Raw genomic sequence first — 18109 nt, forward strand, 5'->3', positions numbered from 1 at the left:
ACAGTAGAACATTTAACTATGTTAAACTTCGATTTTATACTTGTAATTAAGCTGACCCTTTTTCAATTTTTATTTTTTCAGATTTATAATTTACCTTAATGACAAAAGTATTTCAAAGTTTGTAGGTGACACGATGAACGTTCTGCATATATACACAAAAATATTCAAAAAAGAGTTTTCATTATTGGTCCTTTCTTAAACGACCTTTTTGCACTTGAATTCATTTCATTTAGGTTTAAGTCATATATATAGACTCTCTTCTTTTTTAGTGTGTACATGTGTATTATGGATAGATTAAGTACATGTCTACGTTAACAACATTGTATACATGTACACGTGCATCATATATAAGTTTTTTTATGCTGTAAAATGAAAAGAATATATTCAAGAGATTTGCAGTCAACATTTTATTTCAAATAATAACAAAAATATTGAATCAAGATTTAACAACGCAAATTACATTGCAAAAATATTATTATATCTTAATTTCAAACATTAATTTATAATTTCCACAACACAAGTACAATACTAGGCCTATATACAATTGTTAAATCATTCCTACACAACTCACTCAATTCAATTAGCAGCTGGTTTGGCAAATCGTCATTTAGTCCATGAATTGTTTGAATCCGTAACACATATTTACAGAATTGTGCTTGTTTCCCGTTATGTTGTGATATCAAATTATTCCGTCATTACTTTTATAAATTCTGGAAAAAAAATGATATAAAATAACTATTTTGATAACATTTAACTTGGGCTGCTCTATGATTTAATATGATACAAGTTACTGTTATATCATGCTCGTATTTTAGCCCTGTAAGAAATTTTCCAAACTGCAAAAGGATATAACATTGACCAAATTAAATCATATGCATTTTAGACGCCAGTTTTCGAATGTACCTATACATTATACATATTTTCGAATGATACATAATACATAAGGACTTCTGATTGTAACGCCAACATGCTAATGTTATCAAATAAATATCGAGTTGAAACAGGCTTCTTTACACTGGAAAAAATCATCACAAATCAAGATAAATGTATATTGTTATAGTAAGCATTTCATCCAGGGGAAATTTTAATTTTAAAAAAAACCAGAACTGGCGTGGAGCGAAATAATCCCATTTCTACCATGGCAGATGTCTCGGTACTTTGGTATACTCACTGAAATCGACAACTTACCAATGTAATTGATATCACCGTCTCTTTACTTACTGGGATATACAACTTACCAATGTAATTGATACCGCCATCTCCTTCCTTACTGGGATATACAACTTACCAATGTAATTGATACCGCCGTCTCCTTACTTACTAGGATAGACAACTTACCAATGTAATTGATACCGCCGTCTCCTTACTTACTGGGATAGGCAACTTACCAATGTAATTGATACCGCCGTCTCATTACTTACTAGGATAGACAACTTACCAATGTAATTGATATCACCGTCTCCTTACTTACTGGGATAGACAACTTACCAATGTAATTGATATCGCCGTCTCCTTACTTACTAGGATATACAACTTACCAATGTAATTGATACCGCCGTGTACTTACTTACTAGGATATACAACTTACCAATGTAATTGATACCGCCGTCTCCTTACTTACTGGGATATACAATTTACCAATGTTATTGATATCGCCGTCTCCTTACTTACTGGAATAGACGACTTACCAATGAAACTGATACCGCCGTCTCCTTACTTACTGGAATAGACGACTTACCAATGTAATTGATACCGCCGTCTCCTCACTTACTGGGAAAGACAACTTACCAATGTAATTGATACCGCCGTCTCCTTACTTACTGGGAAAGACAACTTACCAATGTAATTGATACCGCCGTCTCCTTACTGGGATAACCAACTTACCAATGTAAATGATACAGCCGTCTCCTTACTTACTAGGATAATAAACTTACCAATGTAATTGATACCGCCGTCTCCTTACTTACTGGGATATACAACTTACCAATGTAATTGATATCGCCGTCTCCTTACTTACTAGGATATACAACTTACCAATGTAATTGATACCGCCGTGTACTTACTTACTAGGATATACAACTTACCAATGTAATTGATACCGCCGTCTCCTTACTTACTGGGATATACAATTTACCAATGTTATTGATATCGCCGTCTCCTTACTTACTGGAATAGACGACTTACCAATGTAACTGATACCGCCGTCTCCTTACTTACTGGGATAGACAACTTACCAATGTAATTGATATCACCGTCTCCGTCTATATCTGCCGTTTTCACTGCCTCTTTCGCTTCCTCGTCCGTCAGTCGCGGCTTGTCCCCCATAGTGGTCAGGATTAGGAACAGCTGATTGGAGCTAATGGACCCGGTTCCGCTGTCATCGAACACTCGGAACGCCTCGCGTATTTCATCCTCGGTATCCGTTTCCTTCATCTTCTTTGACATCATTTGAAGGAACTCGTTGAAGTCTATTTCCCCATTACCTGGAGTAAATCAATGGAGAAAGTCTCTCGTTAAAAGCGTACGTTTGATAGAAACATCTCCGGCACACATACTTCTTAAACACTCCAAAATAATGTACAGCTACAAGTATAATTGACACAAATATATCTTCAAAGATACATTGAACACGATGCTTTCCAGTTTTGCATTTATGATATTGGAGTATCTGCTCTCTTGCTGAATCCACTGTATAGAGAAGAAGAAGAAGAAGAAGAAGAAGAAGAAGAAGAAAAAGAAGAAGAAGAAGAAGAAGAAGAAGAAGAAGAAGAAGAAGAAGAAGAAGAAGAAGAAGAAGAAGAAAAAAAAAAAAAAGAAAAAAGAAGAAGAAGAAGAATTGTTATCTATTATTCAGAAGTGTCTTACCATCTTGATCCACTTCGTTGATGAGTTCCTCTAGCTCCGCCATTGTGGGATTCTGACCCAGGGACCTCATCACTGACGCCAACTCACCGCCGGAAATGTTCCCGGAGCCATCTTTGTCGAACAGGCTGAACGCCTCCCGAAACTCTGAGAGAGCAAAAAGAAATGAAATCTTTTGTTACGTATTTGAAAATATTCTTCAAACTTTTCAGATAAATCAATCAATAGAGTTTTTAAAGACGAAACAAAAGAACCACAGAGCATATGTACAATGCACGTGAAATTAAAAAAAATAAAGTAAATATCAATATGCTCTGCATGTAACGACATTCCAAATTTAACATAGTTTTGACGTTACTTGACTTAATAGTCAGATAAAATACATTTGGTAATTTAATTTATGAAAGTTACATGTCCTAGTTCATATTTACCCTCGACTTGATCCTCTGTCAACGCATCCTGAAATATTATCAAAATTATCATAAAAACATGTTTTAAAAAAAACCGTGAAATATAGCCATTTTAAGTAATAATATCTTAAGAAAAGGGGGGGGTTCCTAAGGATAAGGAATTAAGGAAATCACAACATAAACAAAAACTTACCATTTTTTGTGCTTCAGCACTGAACTATTTACAAAATATTAAACAGCATATGAACCGATATAAGTCGGTGCTGATAGTGAGATACTCCCCGAATGGAACGACAATGGCCGGGCTCTATTGAGGACTGCGCTGACTCTGTGTTAAGTAACCCAATGAACGATGGTTATCTAATCCCAGTCTTTCTTTTGTTTTGCCCCCAGTTCATTATATCATAGGATTAATCTCTTGTCTTAATGACAAGTTTTAATGAATATGTGGACGTTTAGCAATGTTAATTTAAAAAAAAATTAATAAGAAAAGAAACATTATCCTCTTTTTTCAAAAAAAGATCTATAGATCCTTTTTCCTTTGGTAAATTGCATGCTAATATCTAGTTACAAAATTGATTCTTAATGCACATATTCATTGTACATGTATACAGAGTTAAATAAACTTTACCTATGTCTTATATCGTCCTAATAACTCAGAACCACTACATGTGTCATCATCATCAGTTATTAATAGAAAAATTTATAACCGTCTTTCTGTCCAAACAAGCCGTAATTAAAACTGAGTGAATAAAATTTTATATCAATAAATTGATATTTTCTCAAACTAATTTACACCACCGTCATGCATTGTTACGGTCTTTGATTTAAAGAGGGTCTTTCATTTTTTTTCAAGTCTAACAAAGACACTTTCTCTCGATGAAAACAAATGAACGAGAATACCTACCGACTATCAAAAGAACTATATTGATGATTTGACTCAGTAGTTGACAAAAGGCGTTGTTTTGAAATTCATGAAATATTAAAACAAACAGCGCGATAAACAAGAAAGTGATGTCGTGGAAATTGATTAGATTGATTTTTGGCGGTATTTCAGTGAGAGATACACAGACATATCCAATAGTGAGAACATATAGGATTTCCTGATGTATCGGGGGGTAACTTAAAAGTGAGTAGATGCTGGACTTTGATTCTAATGAAACATCCATTATATCTATTTCCAGATATGACAAATAGAAAATCATTGATTGACCTTACGCATTCGTATTAAGTTTGACATCTCATTACAAGACTTCTTCTTTTTGTGTGTTAAAGCTTTAGCAATAGCAAAACCCCCAAAATTAATATACCTATTGGGAAACGATAAACAATATTTTGGCGTGTACTTTTTCGTCAGTGAGTGGATAACCCACGGAATTATAACCCCACGAACAACTAAAGCAACAACCCAAGAAATTTGACCAACACAAAACAATATGAGTCCATGCACGATTCACCTCATTAGTGCAGATGAGGCTTCACCAAATTCTCGGGACCCAAACAAAATGCATTCTTTTTTTTTCTTTTTTTTTGGGGGGGGGGGGGACAAAAGTTGTCTGGTTAATTGGTTTCAGGACACAAAGGGGGAAGGGCTGATACTTGGAAGACAACGATACTTGGAAGACAACTTTTAAAAAAAAACAGTTCTAAGTCCACCCGTGCCTCACTACCAAAACCAGCTTGGTAATTTGTGGAAATCTCTTAACAAAAAAAAATATATATGTAACCAGAAAAATATCAATTTTTTGTTGCAAGCCTCTTAACACGAGCTACTGTATTTTTCCAACAACGTATTTTGTGTCTAATTAGGAAATTATAATAAATGCTAAAACGTCATTTATAATCATGGGGGAAAAAACAAAACTTTCTTTTACCTCATTGTCACTTGTTCTTCTTGCCATGATATCTTTTACCATTGAATCGTGTCAACCGAAAGAAAAATCATTTTCCTGTGTGTTTGAAGAACTTTGTGTTTCTATTATCATTTGGTTGAAGAACCATTTAAGTAAATGCACGTGTGAAATATCAAATTGATTGATTCCTTTGTACGTGTTTACATGAAAAATGTTAACAGACAATGTTGTCTGCCAAAACGAGGCCAAATAACGAAATGTCTCTTCAAAGAAAAAAGTCATACATACACCCTTTTCAAATTTGAAGACAGGGTAATGTTGAATTCTGCTTCAGAACACGTTGAAAACTTTTAGTTTGAACGAGGCTATCAACATTTATACAGCGATATTTTCTCACAATCGTCAATTTTCACAAGGGACAGGTATTGATTTTACCTGGATATCATGCTATTGACATCCAGCTTTATGTAAATTAATGGTGTTTTTGTACAAATATATCAAACACATACATGAAAATTTTGAAGAAACTACATACATGACTTAATGATGTTTTAAAAAACAAATGCAATACATGTACATTCGGTGTATATTTAATTTTAGTGGCATTTCCTTGTTTTTACACACAAGGTCATACTTTAACCTTTTGTACATCTACTTTCGCAGTTTTGTGTTGAATTTTGAAATTTTCTGATGAAATCAAATAATAGAATGCTTCTTTATAGGAAAAACATTTCGTAAATGGAAATAAATTCAATAATTTTTTTTCAAAATTATAAGTGATTACATAAATCCGTTTTTAAGTAATTTTTTCCAGTTTTATTTTTTTTTCTTTTGTTCCACAATGCGTGTACATTGCAAATAACAGACAATCTTTTATACATGCTGTTCTGGAGAAATTTGATGACGAGTGTATATTCCCGGTTAATACTGTCTATGTGCAAGATATTGTAAAGAAACTGGGTCTTCTATGCGCGAGATTTCTAGCTTTTATCAAAATAGGCATTGATAAATTTTCCATTGAAGTGGCATTCGACCCGATCATAGGATTCTTCTTTTAAAATGAATTAAATGCAATCAATATAATAGAAATTGTTGAATATTAAATCTACGATTAAAACATGTACATAAATAATTTAGGCAAATATACAAGATAAACTCAACTGTTTGGTTCTGTTAAATTTCTTTGTGAAAATATTATGCAGAATATTTTGCCCTTCAATGTTATAGAATTTATGAAAATTATTCAAGCACATGGTGTAAAGAACAGCTTTATACAATCTAAACACCTTATGGCAAAGGTAAACACAAGGTTGAGACTTTGTTAATGTTTGAAAGGAGATAAAACCAGTTTGAGTATGTAATATCCCTCTTAAATCGAAATTAATCAATTGATACCGATTTTATAAATCTTCATTTTGAGCACTTGTACAAAAAGCAGAAAATCAAAGGTAAATAGTATGATTATGGTAAATCTTCTAACGTTTTCATGGCGAGAACTTCTACATGAATCTTCCTATTCTCTCAGTTTTTATTGAGTGACACAAAGATTGCAGAAATAAGCTAATCTGTGTTTGAACATGTATTCACTGTCCGTATCCTTTTTAGCAATGAGTCGATATTATCTCCAATTTAGTCTCAACGGGTTTTTTTGGCCAAATTTTAAGTTTAACATTAGGGAAATATACATGAAGCATTTATTCATCTCGCCTTGAATAATTCCCCATCGTTTTCTATACTAAAATGGTTAATATGCGCACTCACCCCACTGTCACCTTTCCAATAGAAAACAACCGATATAAAATTTATTTGCACTTTTCACAGAAAAAGTCAACACAAAATATATAAACGAAGTCAACAATCAATATTTACAATATGTACAGTATGTCAATGTATATGTTTTAGTCCGAGTTTCCTATTTTTTCCTGGTCGGTGTTCCGTGCTTTGGATCGTGCTTCGTATCCGTTTTTGTGTCTGATTTAGTCGCCGCTGGTGTGCTTCCGGTGGCGCCACCCTTCTGCGCATTCTGGGCGGCGGCTTTTTGCTCTTTTTCTTCTTGTCCAGCACCAGCCAACATTTTTACAAATTCTACGGAAAAAAAACTAAGTTTCTTATCGATAGAAAACTAAGAAAGGGTTCAGTAGATCTTTTTTTTTTGTTGAAGTAAAAATTGATTGTTTCAAATATCGGTGAAAATGAACATTCCTAAAGAAGTACAGGCTGTGTTATTACGTAAATAGGAAGGAATTCGAAATACGTGTTCTTAACTGTTCAATACCACTTGTTGAAAGATAGCATTAAGTCAATTTCCTCATATTGACATGTGTACTATATGTTGCAAAATTTGAATTTACTGACACTTGACACTTACATGACACTTTTTCGTGTTGTAAATTGTATTTCCTGTCACCTAATGAATTAACCATTTACATGTAAAACATGCGACACGTGTCACACTCATACCGTCATAATCTATATCTCCGTCGCCATCCATATCCGCTTCCTGTATCATCTCGTCCACCTCATCATCTGACAGTCTGTCCCCCATTGTGGTCATGATGTGACGTAGGTACGCGGAACTAATTGACCCTGACCCCTCTTTGTCGAACACTTTGAAAGCTTCTCGAATTTCTTGCTCAGAGTCTACGGCATTCATCTTTTTTGCCATCATCAGGAGAAACTCTTGAAAGTCAATTTCTCCATTTCCTGAATATTTTAGAGGGAAGAAAAATCGTTAAAAGTATTTTGAACGAGTTCTACAAAAATTTGATGTCAAAAGTTTTTCTCTACTATTCTTTCTTTCAAAAGATATTATTGTGATCATGATCGAATTTTCTACATGTCCGAATGTAATTTATGCAACAGTATGTTTCATTTTGTGCAGTGTCGATTTTGAATTGTACATTTATATGATATAAAATACACGGTAAATAAAACATGAAGCTATATAAATATTCTTCATTATGGCCTTGTTTATATACATAATGATATACAGCACTGCTCGGTGGGTTTTGCCAAATACCTGTAGATTTTATCGGAATATTCGATCAAAAGCGCTCGAGAACCCAAGAAAAAAAAAAAAAGATTTTTTGTGTGACAGTAACATACCTAATCATCAAAGAGCTTACATTCGGATAAAAGGTAATGAGGTAATTTAGTACGTAACGTTAGAAGAGAACTGATATAGCACTAGTGTAGCTCTAACAAGTTACAATATATTGGTACTACATGTATCTTATGGTTGGATTCAATCCTCTGTCCCTACCGTCTATGTCGACCTCCTCCACTAGGTCCGTCAGTTCCTGGTCCGAGGGGTTCTGTCCCAGGGACCTCATGACTGTCCCTAATTCATCGTTGGATATCGTGCCAGATCCGTCTTTGTCAAACAATCGAAACGCCTCCTTAAATTCTACAGTTTAAAAAAAGTCATCCATAAAATGCATGTGAAACTGTATTAGCGAATAGTCTTGGAAATGTAGTGTATTACCCTTTAATTCTATTTATAATGTGTCTCTCTAAAATTTGTCCAGACATTGTAAAGAAACAATATTTATCTGAATTTTTGTTTTAATTCTAGAAAGAGGCAAAGGTTGAGAGAGAGAGAGAGAGAGAGAGAGGGGGGGGGGGAGAGACACATATATAGCTGTGATAAATTAACAGTATTTGTATTACTTAGTTAATGAATCAATATGACTCCACTATTACAAGACAATTGAAGACAAATCTAGAGCTTAAAAGTACAAAGCTTCTATACGTAGTGCATAAGAAGTGAAAGAAATAATTTCTGGCAAGTACTTATTAGACACGGATTACAAAATGTCAATGAAACTTTTCAAAGCAAACTAAGGAATACTAGCATATGACACAATCTTGGACCAGCACTTAATAACGAGACCTTCGAATTACACAAGGGTTAATATTCACCGGTCCAAGTGCTGTGTACTTTTGTAAGACATAACTCCAGAGGGTTTATTTATATCATAAGCTCATTAGGTTTTTACTTTTTCAAGTTCTTATCATGTGCGTTGGATCAGAAAATCTGCTATAAACTGGATTGTTTTCATTTAAAAGAGAATTTGTATTCAACAATTCATAAGTTCATGTACGTAAGAGATTTGAATTTGGGTTCTACGAAAAACACAGTACCGTCAATCTGTTCTTCTGTGAGATTTTCCAAAATTTCCTGATCTTCCGCATTCTGAAGAAAAAAAATACATATAGCATGAGAATAAAGTCGCTACAGTTGGTACAACATCATTGTTACTTTTGAAGTAACATATTGGCAAACACTTTGTTTTCAATACAATTGATACATGTGGTCTTGTGTATTGAATAGCAAACCCCACTGCCTCTATTGATGAACTTTCTTTGATACTTATGGAACAATGAAATGTATTGATCTCTCGTTAACGGCTATTCACACCTTCAGAATTTTGTTAAATATCTTACATGAAATCTGTTTCATGTTTGTGGTTTTTTTTTCCAAAAAAAAAAAGTAAAATAAAATCTCCTGCGACAATTACTGTGCACTAGGCATCGGATTTCCATTAATAATGTTTTAAAACTTATGACTTTTAAATGATGCAAGTAATGGTATATTCAGTAAGTAATATTAGTTAGTACATGTAATTTTGGAATTATGAATGATATAGACAGTTTATAAATGATATATTCAGTTTAGATAGCATTTCTCACTAACACCAATTGGTGAAAGAAAAAAAAATAAAAAATGAACATAAGATCAACTCAATAACGAATATAAATAAAATATTGATATTTCATATCTAATGTTATACGAACTTGGTATCCGAATGCCCATATTCAAACTTTATCAGATCAAGGCTTAATAATATCACGATGACTCTGTTAAATTAATGAGTTGAATAACAATAGTTAAAGTTGCGTTGCCAGCAAGGATAGTTAAGCAAATGTCAATAACCTAATATATCATATCAAAAATGCCCAAAATAGAATCCAGCATCATTTTTTTTAAATCAATTTTTTTGAAATATGGATAAGAATGCATACCTAAACCTTTCAAATTTACTTTTGTCATTTTAACTTCGATCAACGTGCATTTAATTATAGAGGAATCTTACCCGCGCTGCTGTCTCTTCCATTGCCAAAGGGGTAGAATAAACCCAATAATGGAAAGCAATTTACACATAAATAAACATATTATTATTGAATAAATTCTTGTTACGCCTCTTGCATTTTTAAGTTCACACATACAATACAGATTCTGACGTAAAGTATGTTTTCTTTGAGGGGACAAATCAACATTGATATGCCATTCAAAAAAGCTGAAAAAAGTTAAACAAGAAATTAGACTTGAAGAGAAAAATCCATTTCGCTCAATCAATATAATGAAAGATATATTTACAGTATGCGACCCTCGGATAAGTGCACAACTGCCCTGTTTCACAGGCATAGATTGTAAGCGAAAACAATAGACAAATTATACAAACCATGTTTAAAGATTTATCCTGCTAATGGAACTTGTCTAATTGCATTTGCGAATGAGGTTGGCCATCAAGTCATGTTTACACGCGGAGAATTGCTAGGTATATTCTTAGTACGTACTAATTCATCGAATTTTAAAAAAAAAAAATTGCACAGCCAAATCCCAAACAATGCTGTGACGTGTAAAGGTAAAGAATGGAGGCATTAAAGAGCTGACCTCTTTTAAATTCGGGATCAATAGTGGTATGGGTATATACTCCATTGTCCTCCATACTGATAGATATTTAAACGTTATAAATTAATTAAGGAATGGATCTGCAGGAAACTTTACCCGAGAACAATGTGATAACGAGAGCTAACGTGTCGGGGTAATACATGCGAACGTGCATTTGTTGCTTGAAAAAAAAAATGGAAACCGAACAATGGCAACCCCGATATATAAAACTTTAAAATTAAAATTTCCAGAGCGATTATTTTTGTTTGGTCCCGTGTGGAATGACTATTGATTTTATTGGCTATCATTTGTATTGTTTTTGAAACGTAAATCAATGTTTTCAAAGAGAGAAAAGTAAATGATAATGTTATAGATACTCGTTGTGAGAGCCAATCTTTTTGTAGTTATTCATTGTCAACTGTATGGGTGAAGATTAAATCCACTTTGTTTACAAATGTATTAGAAATAGACATTTAAATTCATTTTCAACATTAGATATACATGTAACTTATCCCTCAGTTATATATTTGCTATAAATAGTTTTTTTCTTGTAATTTTCCGGTAAAATTAAAAAATCCTATACGTGAATGAACATGATACATATTTTCAAAGTTTTTAGTATATAATGGTCGTCATTACTCTTATTTTCCACTAATGATGAATATCGTGGTTAACATTTTTGGTGTTTAAAAATATTAATATTTTTCCATGGAAACGGGGGGGGGGGGGGGGGGGGGGGTGATAGATAATGTACCGCTTAGAAATAAATGTGTTGTTTCCATAATCAAATCAATAGACTTGTATAATTACAAACTTGTATCTTTCCTTTCATACCTACACATTCAGAGGTGGATCCAGGATTTTTGTTATGATTTTGAACATATTTTATTATGCAAATATACATTTACATAAATGGATTAGGCAGCAGGCAATGCCTATGTAAGCCTTCTCCATATTTGATTTGGAGTAAGAGAGGGCGCCAGTTTTAAGCAAGGGCTCAGGGGTCGCCTTGAGACCCCAAGTGGGTCCAGGGCATAGCCCTGATGGGAGTCCAGAGGGCGAGGCCCCCGGAAGCTCCTGAGTTCTAGAGATTTTATAGGGTATAAAAGAAGTCTTAAAATTTAGACATTTGTGATATTTATTCTCGTGTGTATACTTAAAAGTAAAACGATTCATTTAAGACCTGCAGTTATCCAATCAAAAACCCCTGCCTTGCAGAAATACATAAAGAAACATTTTCCGTTATTTTTTATGGTTCGAGGGAGCGAAGCCCTCGAAAGCTCCTGTATTCTAGAGAATTTGCAGGGCAAAATTAAAGTTTTCAAATTGAGAGTTATGTGATATTTCTTCTTGTGATTAGACCTAAAAATAACAAAATTATTTTAAAGGTTAAAAACTTTGTAAGTTCAAGACCTACAGAAGTCCCATCAAAACCACCTGCCTTGCAGAAATATAAGAAACATTTCCTTTTAATTTTTTTTTCTTACGAATGGCTGTAAGTTAATCACTTTAAAAAAGTTCAATGGGTCGATGTAAATGAAGTTTAAAAAAAAAGATAACGATGCCAGCTTGTATCATAATAGAACCATTTTAACAATAGCTTGGACTTTCAGTAGGGCGTAGCTATCTATTTCTTGCGTCAAAACAAGTTAAAATGATGCGTTTTCAAGCGAAATATGCACCAATTGCGTAGTCTTAGCTTAAAAGCCAGACAAATCTTGTTGATTTCAAAGAGCCATGGCCAAGTGGCCGTCAATGAAATAGACAGGCCTACGTCACATTGCTGTTTGACACATTGACACCCTGCATTTGTACATTTGTAAATATTTTTGTTTTTGTACCTCATGTACCATTGATATGGTTTGAGAGAAATAAACATTCCAAAAACACAACTACCCAAAGTCCAAGCTCTTGTTAAAACGGTTCTAAACATTGAAGAGTCTTTAAAAACACAAGCTACTGAGCTAGTATAACCAATTACTTAAAAGTTAGTGACTGGTCACATTTGAACCCAAGGAGAGTGTTACTAAAATAGGCTTTCTATGTACGTTACACCATTGAACCCATGGTTTTCTTCATACTACTCCGTCGAAATTTGTCTAATGTAGAGAAATCCCATGAGTTTCCAAAAAGTTTATTATTTATTAAGGAAGGATCTTCTCGTTATCTGACATACATCTTATATTAAGAAATTCATGAAATTTTAACACAGTCAAACAGATTATATAATTCAAATGATTCTATCAGTTTAATCAAATTTGGCCATCCTGTTTTCGCATAAAGGTCAGGTCAAGGTCACTTTCTTTTCCCTCAACTTAAAGAATGATAAAAATAAATATAGTAGTTATTTGCAGTTATGTAGACATCTGTTTTACCTGTGAGGTTTCTATTCTTCAATGAAATAATAGGATACTAGAATGTCTATCAGTTTATACTACTAAATTGGCATAAATATTTAAACTAACATTTATATTGCTTAGCCTGCGTTTCCTCTAATTTTCTTAAATTTTAAAGATATTTTGATTATCTTTTACTCTTCCAATGTTCAAATATTTATGATTTTTAGATATTATGAAGACTTGATATAAAGATATAAATTGACAGAAAAACTGTCACTGTAGGCAAACAGGAAAATATGCGTGACCGAGTTATTCATTTATAATACAAGCTAGTGTTTCCTAGTTACGTGCATGTATTTTATTTATGTAATATACAGGTACTTTTAGTTTTAAACTGATAATTGGTCTGCCTAACATGAATAACAGCACACTGAATTCCTTTTGTGTGTATCTTTGGTTAAGATATAAAAAATAAAAAATGCACGTGTGTTTACACACGTTTCGAATTGTAACTCTTAATTATAATCATGATTAGAGCAGAAATAACAAAAAGGATGATAATTTATTAAATCAATAATTTGATATTAATTAATAAGGCAGGCGCATTGTTATGTACATGTTTTGAACAGAGAGATCTTTGTGAAGATATAATACAAAATGTTACAAAAATGCAACTATTAAATAGCAACACGAGCAAAAAAGACAAACTCAGGCGTGAAGTGTTTTAAACGATATTTATCTCATTTGATACTGACAAAACATTAGCAGAAAACATTGAAGTCGGCTGAGTGACTGGGTAAGATTGGTAGAGTTACCATTCCTTAACCCACCAAGAAAATAAATCTATACCTCGGTAAATTAAAGAATTTTATTGTCAACTTTTGAATTACTTGATACAAAACCAATTCCCTTGCGTAAAGAAATCGATTCTTATAACATTTTTTTAGAATATATCATTCTTGTAGAGCAGATGCTGAAGTCGAAGTCTTTCCCTTGTGTATAACAATATACAATATTCTGCTAACAATTTCTTTTACGTTAACTGTACACGTATGATCATGACAATACTGAAGATGAATAGAATTTACGTCATTCACGAATTTCATTCACACAACATCACCGGTGGTTAGGAGAAGTTCCGTGTTATTTCTGGGTCATCATATGGACAAATTCTGTGACACAGAAAAAGAAAACAAGGCTTATTAAGAATATGTGATTTTATAAATATAAATATAATGTAATATAATATACTCATTTTGTAAATAATGATAACATTGTAAAATAGTTCATTACCTTCATAATTAACTTTTCCGTCACCATCAATGTCTGCCTCTCGTATCATCTCGTCTACTTCCTCGTCCGTTAGCTTTTCTCCGAGACTTGTCATCACGTGACGTAATTCGGCTGCACTGATGTCGCCACTTCCGTCTTTATCAAAAACTTTAAATGCCTCTCGTAGTTCTTCTTCTGAGTCCTCGTCTTTCATCTTTCTCGCCATCATTGTCAAGAATTCAGGAAAGTCTATCGTCCCATTACCTTTGTAGGAACGTTGAAATAATTAAGTTCCATCGCTTCTGAATTGAACTTATTCATAAATACGTGTGATAACTGAAGTTTCTGTATTACCCATATAACCGTGATAATAAAATTTACATAGAGATATAGCATTCGGCAAACCTCGGCCGATTCCGTAACCTACGAATCGGCCAAGGTGTGCCGAGTGATGACATGCTTCCTTATGGAAGTACTGGATTAGAGCCATTGTATGGTACTGAATTACACACTCGAGAAGGCATCTTTGTTGCAATTAAAGCTGCTTGGTCCGATTTTTTGTTATTACAGTATCAACTATTTTTTTCATAAAGGCCGTTTGTCTTAGAAAGTTATGGACTAATTTCTCTTTGGGCAAACGAAAAAACAAACCAAAATACATCATGGTATGTTTAGAAAAGGGAACCGTTTGGTTTCGTCCCCAAATGATTGGAGTTATACAACCTACATGCTATGCATCGATTGTAAACAAAGCAAACAGTAGAATTATTAGCAAACAAAACGTACACAGGTTTATTTGTAATTTCCCTGAACATTATGACCTTTATTTATAGCGATGTCAAAGTCGTAATACAACCATACCCGTCTTGACGTCAGGGGTGAATTTTAGCATGAGGCGAAATAACCCGATACCTTTTTATGTCGTTTGTTTTGTTAACAAATTTTGTACAATTTTTTTTTCATTGAAATTTGGCTTAATTGACTTGGAAAACTACTGCAATGTCTATTATTATACATATACTTAGCATAATTATCGTTTAAAAACGTGCACAAAATTTGATATAAAATCGGACCAAGCAGCTTTAATGGAATGAATATAATGCTACAGGATAACCTTTACAGAACAGAAAGATTATGATAGATATATTGGAACAATAGATCTACATAATAGATATTTCGATAAAGATGTCAGTACAGTATATTGTTACCATCAGCATCCACCTCGTTGACCATGTCCTGGAGGTCAGCTTCAGTGGGGTTTTGGCCCAGGGACCTCATCACGGTCCCTAGTTCTTTACTGCTGATAGTACCGTCCCCATCCTTGTCAAATAAACTGAACGCTTCCTTGAATTCTATGATAGGCAAACAGAGATTGATTTTTAGCAAACTTACATCACCATCGTTTGTAAGATATGTTTTGCAAATATTGCCAAGACGCATGTTTAGATTGACAGGATATATTTAGATTACTAAGTAAGGGGGTGGGCATATTTACATAAACTTTGAAGGACGGCTAACGTTTCCTTGAAGTTGAATAAGTGTAAAAAAAAAAAAACTATGTTTCGGATATAAGGTATATAAAATACTAGTGATAATTCCAAAAATTCATTCCGTATTCATGTTGTCATAAAGATATACTGATTAAACCTTAATGACTGTTCCCAAGAGCAAGAGTATCGCAGATTCATTTTTTGTATAAATAAGTTTCCTTGTTCAGCATGCTATAAACGAACAATTAACAGTGACAATAAATACAACGATAAAGGCTTTTAATATAACACATGCAGTTATTCCTGTTCAATTACATGCAATTTGAAACTTCTGCTTTTTAAAGCCATATTTTTATATGACTTGCAGCTATAGTCAACAATAATCCTTTAAATATTATACAAACGTTTTGGTAGAATGAACTGAATTCTCCGAATTTGACGAAAAAACCGATTTCTCCGAATTTTTCGGCCTCTCAAATGCTGTTATAGGGCATTTAAAGATTGTTTACAGAAATAATTTATTTTAAAATCATCCTTCGAAACAAACGTTTTGGTGCATGCTTCGAAAGAACCAGATTCTCCGAATTTGTAAGCTTCTTGGTTGTTGTTATACATCTGTAGGATACCTAAAGACCGTTCACAAAAATATCTGATTTTTAAATAGAAAATGACATGTACCTGCAATCTGCTCTTCTGTTAGCTGTTCTGCCTGAAAACATTAAATTGCATAATTACTATAATATTTCGGGTTTGTGTACAGTCCAAAGTTTGATATTTTCTCTTTTTAAGGAGATTACACAACGTGATCATCATCGATTACGTAAGCAAAGTTATATTCACTGTTCACGTGATTTTATTTTCTGGTCAAAGAAAATGATTCTTGACAAAATTAATAGAATTTTGGTAAATGTATTTGCAACTGAAATTGATATGGGTTATTGGTACAATTGTCTCAGATATCTCGATATATATTCTATTTTGCCTTATATAGCAATCTATGAACACAGAAGATCAAATACATGCATTTAAGTCAAAAACGATTTTTAATCATCTTTTGTGTTCAAATGTAGCTGAAGGTCTGTAGCTCCTGGTCTGAAAAATTCGGATGGACGACCTGGGTCGTCTATCCGAATTTTTCAGACTGGGAGCTACAGACCTGCAGCTAGTTCAAATGATGCTGAGGTAAAGAAAAAAACCTGTTTCCTTATTGTATTATTTTATATGTTACATGTATATCACATTACAATATAACATGCATTAAAACCGTGCTTCAGAATGGTAATTTAAATCTATGTTTGTACTTGTATATATTCATGCATTCTTTATCTGTGAATATATACTTGTACATTGTATGTATTCAAGCATACTTCATCAATGAATTCAACAATTTCTTTAATAATGATACTGAACACACAAAATATGTGTTAACGAAATATTTGACATCAACAAGTTCGAACAGTTTTAAAGTTTGACTTACCATGTTGAAGTTGATAGAACTAATGGTAAGGATATCAGAAGGATCGCAACTTCCTTTGTCTTGATTTAGGAATTTAAATTTGAGGCCCGTCGTCCATGCACCCTCAGTTTGTCATTGGAAACACGGAATACTCATCAAACTTGTGCCTTCTCAAATCTGTTTGCTTCACTGCATATCAGGTTTCGGGTGTGCAAAAAATATTTCATTACACGGGTGATAGGGGTCATCTTTTAACGTAATACGCCAATTGATATCTTAATCCCCTTGCTGCCAATGACAGACTATACTGCTCAGAACATTCATGATTTTTATGAATTGGAATGGTAATGTAAAGTACAAATTGCGTGAATGTTAAAATCTTGGAGGATATTTAGTCTTGTAAAACCCCTATTGTTGTCTGTTTACCTTCGTGAGAGCTGATATGTTTGAAGTAATATCAAAACAGGGATTCTTAAAACGTTTGCGACGTTTCATCGACGGTTTACGAGATACTAGTGAACTTCTCAAAAACGCAATGTTTACAAAACGTAACGAATTAACATAATAACGATGAATATAATTTTTCTTTTAATTTGTGGGCATACTAAAGACTATAATTATGTCTTTGATGTTAGATATTTACTAAGCAAAACATGTTTTATTAAGAGCGAAACAAAACGGATTTCGAGTTAAGAAAATTATTAACAGTTATTAGAATAAATCTCATGAATGATATTTCAAGGTCCCTTTTTT

General features: G+C 33.3%; 3 protein-coding genes across 4 annotated transcripts; all 3 read right to left on the reverse strand.

Moving 5' to 3' along the window:
* Positions 1–392: 392 nt before the first annotated feature.
* On the reverse strand, positions 393–3598 carry LOC105328002 (calmodulin). The gene is made up of 5 exons (XM_011428711.4): positions 3466–3598; positions 3294–3321; positions 2866–3009; positions 2235–2483; positions 393–710 (listed from the first exon to the last, which is right to left on the reverse strand). The coding sequence occupies exons 1-5, from the start codon at positions 3466–3468 to the stop codon at positions 685–687; spliced, it is 450 nt and encodes a 149-aa protein (XP_011427013.1). The 5' UTR covers positions 3469–3598; the 3' UTR covers positions 393–684.
* Positions 3599–6916: 3318 nt separating this feature from the next.
* Positions 6917–10732, reverse strand: LOC105328000 (uncharacterized). 2 transcript variants are annotated; one of them, XM_011428709.4, is made up of 5 exons: positions 10591–10732; positions 9269–9320; positions 8388–8531; positions 7586–7828; positions 6917–7210 (listed from the first exon to the last, which is right to left on the reverse strand). In XM_011428709.4, exons 1-5 carry the CDS (start codon positions 10591–10593, stop codon positions 7038–7040), a joined length of 615 nt encoding a protein of 204 aa, XP_011427011.1. In that variant the 5' UTR covers positions 10594–10732; the 3' UTR covers positions 6917–7037. The 2 variants fall into 2 exon arrangements, with proteins under 2 accessions (XP_011427011.1, XP_011427010.1); XM_011428708.4 differs by lacking the exon at positions 10591–10732 and adding an exon at positions 10222–10330.
* A 3121-nt stretch (positions 10733–13853) lies between these two features.
* LOC105327998 (calmodulin) lies at positions 13854–17507 on the reverse strand. The gene is made up of 5 exons (XM_011428706.4): positions 17378–17507; positions 16579–16609; positions 15619–15762; positions 14432–14674; positions 13854–14310 (listed from the first exon to the last, which is right to left on the reverse strand). The coding sequence occupies exons 1-5, from the start codon at positions 17378–17380 to the stop codon at positions 14282–14284; spliced, it is 450 nt and encodes a 149-aa protein (XP_011427008.1). The 5' UTR covers positions 17381–17507; the 3' UTR covers positions 13854–14281.
* Between the last annotated feature and the right edge of the window lie 602 nt (positions 17508–18109).

The sequence above is a fragment of the Magallana gigas genome, chromosome 6 (genome assembly GCF_963853765.1).
Source record: "Magallana gigas chromosome 6, xbMagGiga1.1, whole genome shotgun sequence".
Lineage (NCBI taxonomy): Eukaryota > Metazoa > Mollusca > Bivalvia > Ostreida > Ostreidae > Magallana > Magallana gigas.